Source organism: Sinocyclocheilus anshuiensis, unplaced genomic scaffold (genome assembly GCF_001515605.1).
Source record: "Sinocyclocheilus anshuiensis isolate Anshui unplaced genomic scaffold, SAMN03320099.WGS_v1.1 scaffold553, whole genome shotgun sequence".
Taxonomy (NCBI): Eukaryota; Metazoa; Chordata; class Actinopteri; order Cypriniformes; family Cyprinidae; genus Sinocyclocheilus; species Sinocyclocheilus anshuiensis.
The window spans coordinates 2790460-2800607 of NW_015539821.1; the positions used below are offsets into that span (position 1 = coordinate 2790460).

At 35.2% G+C, this 10148-nt stretch overlaps 2 protein-coding genes across 9 annotated transcripts in view; both read left to right on the top strand.

The window, feature by feature from the left end:
* Window positions 1-3709, top strand: part of LOC107684156 (charged multivesicular body protein 6) — a 4398-nt gene extending 689 nt beyond the window's left edge. The window contains exons 2-8 of the mRNA XM_016480368.1: window positions 481-590; window positions 689-776; window positions 1005-1091; window positions 1197-1262; window positions 2192-2272; window positions 2356-2425; window positions 2520-3709. Of these exons, the coding sequence (XP_016335854.1) occupies window positions 481-590; window positions 689-776; window positions 1005-1091; window positions 1197-1262; window positions 2192-2272; window positions 2356-2425; window positions 2520-2575 (558 nt within the window). The 3' untranslated portion in view covers window positions 2576-3709. The remainder of the gene's footprint in view (window positions 1-480; window positions 591-688; window positions 777-1004; window positions 1092-1196; window positions 1263-2191; window positions 2273-2355; window positions 2426-2519) is intronic.
* Window positions 3710-7746: 4037 nt separating this feature from the next.
* Window positions 7747-10148, top strand: part of LOC107684102 (brain-specific angiogenesis inhibitor 1-associated protein 2-like) — a 51878-nt gene continuing 49476 nt past the window's right edge. For 6 of the 8 annotated variants that reach the window (XM_016480297.1, XM_016480299.1, XM_016480298.1 and 3 more), the window contains exon 1: window positions 7748-7946. In XM_016480297.1, the coding sequence (XP_016335783.1) occupies window positions 7875-7946 (72 nt within the window). In that variant the 5' untranslated portion in view covers window positions 7748-7874. Of the gene's footprint in view, window positions 7947-10148 lie in introns of all 8 variants that reach the window. The other 2 variants (XM_016480305.1, XM_016480301.1) reach the window with 2 other exon arrangements.

The window sequence follows — 10148 nt, forward strand, 5'->3', positions numbered from 1 at the left end:
ATAGGTAAATAACGAGGAGAATAACAACGTGCAGTAAACGGTAAAACTGTTTGCACTACAAACCAGTGTGCTCATAATTAAGATAATACATTAAAATAATATGATAAGACACAACAACTTTCAATATCAAGCAGCAAAACGAACTGTTTTGTTCAGCTAAAAATAGCTGGACGGAGTGGTCGCAGATGAGACCGGAAGCCAGACCCATACAATTTACAAATGGCCGCGCCCATTTTTACGACAAGAAAAAGGTGTATATATATATATATATATATATATATAGTGTATGTATGTGTGTGTTAGTCTCATAATGGTGGGTTTCACTGTACCACCAGGGTTCTGTGTTGATGCAGACTGACAAATGGACTCCAAAAGTGAAACTGCAGTTTTGTGTTGTATAATGTAGCTATAGGGCCATAACTGTACATTTTGTCTCTTTTTTGCTTTAATTTTTCTATATTATTATTTGTGTGTGAGCAGCAACTAAAGCAGCAGAGAGATAAACTGAAGCAGTATCAGAAGAAGATAACGCTTCAGATGCAGAAAGAGCGACAGCTGGCCAAACAGTTATTGAAAGATGGAAAGAAAGAGTGAGTGTGATCATGTCTCTCTTCCTGGTACCCGTCGAACTAGGAGGTCTAGTCTCCAAAACAAGCAGAATCCTTCATAATATTTTCTGTTCGTTCAGGAAAGCACTCCTACTCCTCAAAAAGAAACGTTACCAGGATCAGTTACTGGACAAAACTGAAAATCAGATAAGCAACCTGGAGCGGATGGTAAATAAAACAGATCTTAGAGAATATTGTATATGACGTGTTGCACCATATTCTGTATTATTATTATATTTTTTTAGCTTGTCTGCCATTATTCATGCATATTACATCCAGAAATATTTTTTGATTTTACAGGTACAAGATATTGAATTTGCACAAATAGAGATGAAAGTTAGCTTGTCTGCCATTATTCATGCATATTACATCCAGAAATATTTTTTTATTTTACAGGTACAAGATATTGAATTTGCACAAATAGAGATGAAAGTCTTTGAAGGACTGAAAGTTGGCAATGATTGCCTGAAGAAAATGCATGAGGTACATAATGAGAAATTTATGATATTCTTGGTCATGCTTAGTACAGTCTACTGGTGAATTTAACATGCACCCCATTGTATCTCTATTCTTTTTCCTCTTAACCAGGTGCTGTCCTTAGAGGAGGTGGAGAGGATCATGGATGAAACACATGATTCCATTGAGTATCAGAAGGTAAATTTAAATTTGAACAATCAGTAAAAGTTATAAGACCCTTATATAGGAATACATTCAGATATACAGCGGTATATATACACAGTATATTTTTATATATATATACACATATACACAGTGGGTACGGAAAGTATTCAGACCCCCTTCAATTTTTCACTCTGTTATATTTCTGTTGACAAAATTACAATGAGTAAACAGCTGAATTAAAACATTAATGCAAAGTATTTGGCATGTCCCAAAAACATCTGACATTCTGTTCAAAGAGTTCATAATGATCAGTGATCATTTCATTAGTGCCTTAGTAATAGTAATTTTACCATATAACCATATAACTGTTCATATAACTTATTTATTTTTATTACCATTATTTTTTGGTACACTTCCATATATAAATGAAAAAAATTTGTTTTTTTGAGTCTGTTTACAAGATTTCAGTGTGTTACTTGCCATTTCTTTGTAATTATTTGTGAAATGTACTAGCAATTTCTGAGTAAAAATTGTTTCAAGAAAAATTTTTCAGTGTACTGTAGGGATGTCAGATTTTTCTTTAGATTTATATGTGCAACACAATCTTTCACTAATCTTTATTTGAGCACATGGCAGTAAAAGTTTTTGACTGACACCTGCTGAATTCGAAACTACATACTAGCATGCTACTCTTATTGTTTTTACCTTATGTTACTATAACAGGAATCACAAGTCTAATCATTTTAAAATAATAATAATAATAAAAAATTAAAGATGAGAAGCCATAAAGGCTGTAATGATCTTTTCCAATCTACTACAATGCACTACAGCCTCAAATCTAGAGGAACAGAGGCAGCGGGAGATCTTTCACAGACATGCTGTGTCTCTTTTTGTTGCCATTTCAATCTTGTGTGCGCTATATAGTGTTCTTTTCTCATTCCTGGTTGTCTGTGTGTGTGCAGCAAATTGATGAGATGCTGGCGGGATCTCTGACCCAGGAGGATGAGGAGGCTGTGCTAGCAGAGCTGGAGGCCATCACTCAGGTGTGTACATGAATACTCTCTGACAGCTCTTGTTACTGATGTTGTGATTTCATTTACCTTATACATGTCCTACGTGTGCTCAGGGAGAAGCTGACCTTGAACTTCCTGAGGTGCCTGGGGAGGAACTACCAGAGGTTCCAGAGCAAGAGCCAGGTCTGTGTTTTCTTCTTCTCTATTTCTGTGGTAATTACTATACATGCATTGCACAGTATGGAAATGCTAACAAAACATTTTTGTAATATTTCAGTGCGGGAGAAGGAGAGGGTGAAAAAGAAGCCAGAGCGAGAGATGTTGGCAACGTAAATACAGATTTATCATACCTCCATGTCTGCTCTCGAGCCGTTCCCCTAGAGAACCCAAGGGCTCATCCCAGGCAAAACTAGTGATTGACAGTCCTCCCTCTCATATATGTTGAAGATCTACAATCATGCCATTTTTCTAATTGTATATACACTGCATACTGTATGCCATTTAGTTTAGATGATTATTCTGAAATACTCTTTAACAGTGCCTGGTCTTTCTAATCACCCTACAGTTTTGTCTGATCTTTTAATTATATATCAAAGGCGTATCATGTCAATGCCTGTAACTTTCTAATGCATGCATCACTTATATTATAACAGTCTCTGATAAAAATGATCCCCAAACATTAGTGTTCAAATCCACCATATTTTGTCACAAAGAACACAAAACTGAAGCATTTTCATTATGAATTCCAGTATGTCCAGTATAAACTTGTACAAACTTTTCAGTGTGCTGAAAGATGTCATTAAAAACTATGACAAGCCTGGTTTAAGTAGTAAAAACTGATTTATAGATAGATAAAGACTAAAGAGACATCATTGAAGGAAAATGCAGGTATAATACAGCAGCAATGTCAGTTTGAAGTTTACAAAACCACTAGTGTACACTTCTTATTGAGAGGAAAGTAGTCAAATCCTCAATGCATTATGCTGCACACACACTGTTTTGTTTTAATGAAGCATACATAAGATACAAGGACATGATCTATACAAGCAAAACTAATGACATTTGAACATTGTTTTTCTGTCATAGTTTGGTTTGTGACTAATGCACTGATTTATTTGAACTTGAGGTCTTATCAATTTTGTTACATGTTAGCTCTCTGAAAACTTCTGTGAATTCACTGTTCAGCTAGTTTATGGTCTATCTTCCTTATTTCATTTTGTAGTTCTGTAACTACATTTTATGTAATCATTTTTCATCACTGTTGTGCCTGCAAGAAAATGAGTTCATGTAGTGGCCACTAGGCAGCAGTGTAATGCAAGCTGTGTTGGGGACAAGTCTGGCAGATTGGCCAAATCAAAGGGTTTGCTTTGCTGCAGGTAGTTATCATGCATTTCTCCAAACGGATATGTCAAATCTTAATTAAATTAACAAACATACACGAATGAGATCTCTTTAATATCTCGTATATCAATCCACATTATATACTACTATCGCTTAGAAAGTTTAGGGGCAGTAAGATTTTTTTTAAAGAAATAATTGGTTTTTTTATTATTTAGCAAATATGCATTAAATTAATCAAAAGTGACAGTAAATACTTTTGTTACAAAAATAATATTTCAAATATTTATCAAAGAATCCTAAAAAAAATATTATGCTGCACAGCTGTTTTCAATATTGATAATACAAAAAAAAAGTAATAATAATAATACAAATAAACAAATAATAAAGGATCAGGTGACACTGAAGACTGGAGTAACTTCTGCTGAAAATTCTATTCTTCCATCACAGGAATAAATTTCATTTTTAAAAATATTAAAATAGAAAATGCTTATTTTGCCTTGTAATAATATTTCACAATATTACCGTTTTTACTGTATTTTAAATGAAATAAATGCAGCCTTGGTGAGCATAAGTGACTTCTTTAAAAAATATTTTTGACCCCAAACATTTGAGCAATATATTTGGGATCAACGTTTATTTTTTATTAATTCTTTTAAATACTATTTGAGATTTACAGCTGCAACCCAGGTAACTGGTTACAGCGTATTTCACTAGTGTGCAGATTTTCTTGAGTAAGCCTAAATTAAACCATTGTTTGAAAGGTATTGACCAAAAAAAACAAGTACCTGTATTGCTTAGTTGGAAGTCCATTGTCTGGAACCAGCCGGTTTGAGCTGGGGCTGCTCTTATCTCGCCTGACACAAAGCACTATATGGGAGTGGGCGGCTGCCCCACGAGTCTGAATGGCTCCACCAGAGCTCAATGTGAAGCAGTTTCATACTGTTACATTGTCAGACATCTGACTTTGACCAGTGAACAAGGGAGGTGTGAAGAATGTATGGTAAATACAGAAAATGAGCTTTCTAAAAAATAATAAACTGAAGATATCCTACATAATATGAGTTAGGACTCCTACAAACAGTTTTAAATCCTTCATGTTTGACTTTAAAGTCTATATTCAAATATGGATCAGCTTCTAACTTCATCTAATCTGAATTAAATTACATTTTTCCTTTTCTCATCCCACATTTAAAGTAAGCTTTCCATGTTTTTACACGGAAGAGCTCAAAAGATGCTTCTCTTAATCACAGCTGTTCTAAAGAGATGCTGGATTTAAATGTCTGTATTGATCTCTGTTTTGCTTTGTTGCTTTTTATTTATCCTTTACATTTGGTCTTGATAGATTCAGTAGATAAGACCTCCACTGTGATGTTAAATCAATCGATGTGGCCTCTAGACGGAAGCATCTCTAAAGTTATACGCATTTGCCAGTAACCTCCATGAGTTGTATATGTGCAGCTGGCTGAAAAAGAAACAAAGAAAGGAAATTGTCCATTGTAACAGATTGGATTTCTTGACCGTTGCAATCAAGGAGCACGCAAACCATTAAATGCAGTTTACTCTCTCGCTTGACCTTTAAAACGGGGAAAAACTAGAGCATGGGGTGCTCAGTCCTGCTCTTCGGGATCTACCTTCCTGTGAAAATCAGCTCTAATTGTAATCAACACAATCTAGATAATGAAGGTTTTGGGGTTCATTTGAAAATTACATGCAGGTGTGCTGGAACAGAGTTTGAACTACAATTGGAATGCTTTTTTTGGTTAACTTTATGATCCTATTGAACTATTACTGCATACATGTAATTTAGAAGAAACTAGAAATGAACATTCTTTTCATGCTATACATCCTTGCTCTTGTTTATTACACTGCATTTTGGTTACTTTTGACAGCAGTCTAATCAACTAATGAATTAATTCTTCATGTCTGCAATGATAACTAATAAGACTTTTTTAATTATACATTTGGATTAATTGCAAAAAGGGAGGTCATGATGCTTGTTTAAAAGTGTGTATAAAATAGTAAAGAAAAATGGGTTTCTATAACAGCTTGAATTTTCAAAATGTTTGAAATTACTAATTTTAAATTCATTTACGAATGAATGTTCAGTTACAGTGGCTAATTAGAATAAGGTTGTAACTTGACAAAAAAATTCAAAATAATGTAGCCACACGACAGTTGTTTTATTCGGCGTTCTAGAACCCAAAAATTGGTTTAATCTGGTCATAGGTTTATATGCTGCTTAAATGGGGGCTTAATTGTCTTTTAAGCCCCCATTTAAGCAGCATGTAAACACATTAAAATGTGATTAAACCAGATTAAACCAATTATTGTATAAAATGTGATTGACCAGATTAAACCAATTATTGGGTCAGTACAATTATTGATAATAATTGTACTGACGCTATCGGATGGGAACACAAAAACTTAATTGAGTTGAGCTTAATAATGACACTATTGTATGAGCTGCTTATAGCTAAAATTGAAGTTGTTTCATGATTGATTAACGTTTTAACTTCGACACTGATTTTGCTGTTTATTACTGTTAAGCTGCTTTGAAACAATCTGTGTTGTATAAAATGCCATATAAATAAAGGTGACTTAAATAATAACTACATTTTTATCATAAATATTCTTGTACACTCACAATATTCAGTGGTTGATCAGTGTGGGTTTTTCAATTGTGGAGTCTTATATGATTACATGATCTGCCCTCAGTCCTGAATGTGGTTGTATTCTTGGTTTGTGTAGTTGTAGTTCTCCATTATATGATAGTACAGAGAGGGAGAGTGCAGCAGGGGAAACTGTGTGTTGGTGGTGTGGGTAGGAGCTGCTGAGAGATAGGCTACATGAAGGAATCCCTGCCTACATCACACGTACAGACCCACGCATGAATTGCGCAGTGCCCACTACTGTACTCATCTCATCTGATCCTCCTCCAGTCCTTGGGTGATAGCTGCACCAAGAGTGATGTAGTCATGATGATGCTGGGAACACAACCATAAAGCAATGTTTCTCAAAACAACAAAAGACCTCATCTAACCTCTGATTTTTAGAGACCGATTTGTAATTTTTACATAAAAATCCACTATTAAATGTCTCTAATAGCACGTTTATAAAATATTACGAAAGTCATACATGAGGTGATGACGTTTTTCTTACTTACTTCTTTGAATCCTTTAAGTAAAAGAATCGTTCAAATTAATTTTCATGCACTGACTTTGCATAACTGTAAACTTGTCATTTACAGTTATTATGAATAACAAATGTGTGAATAAAAGAATTCTGAATAAAAATGACTGATGTCCATACACAATTTAAATGACAAAAACCTAATTTACACCATTTTAAAATGATTCTATATTATATACGTTGGTTTATTTTAGATGTATAATTATTATTCAATAACTGATTTAGGCTGTTACTGCTAGCTTGATATGTAAATTATGCCCACACATGATGACAAAAAGAAAATGATATACTTTCAGTAAATACTATCTGTAAATTTGTATGCACGAAATGATAATGACTTGATTTGGTTGTTTATAACTCGGTGTTTTTTTATCGAATCGGTTCATTGAATGATTCAATGACTCGTTCATTGTCGGTCGTCACTCGTCACCATAGACTGTATAAAAACAGCTCGTCACCTACTGGCGAACAAAATAAGCGGGAGAAATTCTCAGTGAATGAATCTTTTTAGTGAACAGGGGATTCAAAGATTCAGTTCATTGAAATGAATCAAAAGCCCCCCCACTAAAGAGTGGGTTCCGCCATACAAACATCATGATTGAGGAACAGATTGTTCTTAACTCCTCTACACAGCTTAGCGTCGCGCCAAACTTGAACCTTATCCATTATGACAACAGTATACACTGCAAGCACACGGCACAATGTTGTAGTAAGAGTAATATATTACATTTTTTGAGTAACGAGCCCAACACTGGTAGTAAATTATCATCACACGTCCGCAGCTCTGTCACGCGAACGCTCCCATTAGAACCAGGGAAGCTCTTCCGTCGCGTCGCGCCGCTCGCTCGCAGCGTAGAAGGAGAAAAGGCGGAGTCCGTTTGAAGATCAAGCGCAGTTCCAGTGACGAGGATAAACGCGTACGGTGGATTCCCGCCACTCCGGCGGCTGCGCGTGGGCATCAGTGGGAGAGTTCCGTATAAAAGCTCCCGCATCCTCCTCTGCCTCTGACACTCTCTGTTTGAATGATACAGTGTCTTCTCCTCTCCTCCTCCTGTGTTTTCTCGGAAACATTTTCCTGCAGAAGAAATTCAAATTCTCGTCTATGGTTCTGACTCAAGCTTCCAAAATGTCCCGGACCGAAGAGGTGCACCGTATAACGGAGAACGTCTATAAGGTGAGTTTTACTGTTATTATTATATAGGCAGCCTTAAATAGTTGTATATTTATATTTCCTCTGCATTGAGTATTTTCTATAGCCTATTATGTGCCAGATTTATTCATTCATGTTGTAAACTTAAAACACAATTTTAATGTAAAGGTTTTCTTTTTAAAGTTGCTTGCTGATGAATAACTTGCTTAAAGGGACAGTTCATCCAGAAATGAACATTCTGTCATCATACTCAAACTTATGCTGTTCCAAACGTGTCAGTTTCTTTTCTGGGACACAAATAGAGATCGTGGGCAGAATGTGAGGGACTGATAGCCTCAGTCACCATTCACTGTATTGCATCAACTGCAATAAAAGTGAATTATGACTGAGACTGTCTAACTAAGTGAATTATGACAGAATTTATATTTTACAGTGAACTGTCCCTTTAAATAATGCAAACTATAGGCTCATGTAATTAAAAGCAGATATAGCTAGTTTCAGTGTAGAACCAGTTTAGCCAAATACTTGAATCTGTCATCTCACCTGTAACTCACTGGAACACATGTGAGTTTCGGGTGCCTAGAGTGATTTCATCACTTATGCTTGTAGAAGAGAAATAGCCTACATTTCAGGAGTTTGCTTCTGGACATTTCCTCAAGTTCTCTGGTTCCTTTATTTTTGGACTTTGTTAAAATCTTAATATATAAATGCTTGCTTATATACTTAAATGCATTTTTAATGCTTTCTTAGAGTGATCACTAATAGAGCAGTTAAAAAATGAACTTGGGTTATGTGAGTATGGTAATTTTAATTGCAAGCTTTGAAAAAACATGTGATTAGTCAAACATGTGCTTATGTGATTATGAGGAAATGGAAATCTCATTTGACAGGAGTGTGTACATTTGTAAACTAACAGGAATGCTGCTCTAACGTGGAAAGGATGAAGTCAAAATGAGGTCATGATAATATCTGAAGAAGGAAGTTAGTTGTCTTGTACTGTATGTCTTACGTTGAATGTGGAGATACATTTTTCATGAGCTTAAAAAGTTGTGTAACCAGCCGAAAGGAAAGCTTTAGTTTAATAACTGGGCGTTTCTTGACCACATTTTGCATGCATTAGTCTGCATTGAGTATTTTCTATAGCCTATATTATGTGCCAGATTTATTCATTCATGTTGTAAACTTAAAACACCATTTTAATGTAAAGGTTTTCTTTTTAAAGTTGCTTGCTGATGAATAACTTGCTTAAAGGGACAGTTCATCCAGAAATGAACATTCTGTCATCATACTCAAACTTATGCTGTTCCAAACGTATGTGCCAGATTTATTCATTCATGTTGTAAACTTAAAACACAATTTTAATGTAAAGGTTTTCTTTTTAAAGTTGCTTGCTGATGAATAACTTGCTTAAAGGGACAGTTCATCCAGAAATGAACATTCTGTCATCATACTCAAACTTATGCTGTTCCAAACGTGTCAGTTTCTTTTCTGGGACGCTTTAGTTTAATAACTGGGCGTTTCTTGACCACATTTTGCATGCATTAGTATTATCTTCTTGTCGAAGGTAGAAGTTTCAGAGTATTTACAATGAAACCATTTCCAATATTATGACATTTGATGAAAATTGACATTTTTCTGCTGGATTGTACTTGATTGATTGTCAACTTGCTTAAAGGGACAGTTCATCCAGAAATGAACATTCTGTCATCATACTCAAACTTATGCTGTTCCAAACGTGTCAGTTTCTTTTCTGGGACACAAATAGAGATCGTGGGCAGAATGTGAGGGACTGATAGCCTCAGTCACCATTCACTGTATTGCATCAACTGCAATAAAAGTGAATTATGACTGAGACTGTCTAACTAAGTGAATTATGACAGAATTTATATTTTACAGTGAACTGTCCCTTTAAATAATGCAAACTATAGGCTCATGTAATTAAAAGCAGATATAGCTAGTTTCAGTGTAGAACCAGTTTAGCCAAATACTTGAATCTGTCATCTCACCTGTAACTCACTGGAACACATGTGAGTTTCGGGTGCCTAGAGTGATTTCATCACTTATGCTTGTAGAAGAGAAATAGCCTACATTTCAGGAGTTTGCTTCTGGACATTTCCTCAAGTTCTCTGGTTCCTTTATTTTTGGACTTTGTTAAAATCTTAATATATAAATGCTTGCTCTGTCTTTGAAGGTGTTAGTGTGTGTGTGTGTGTGTGTGTGTGTGTG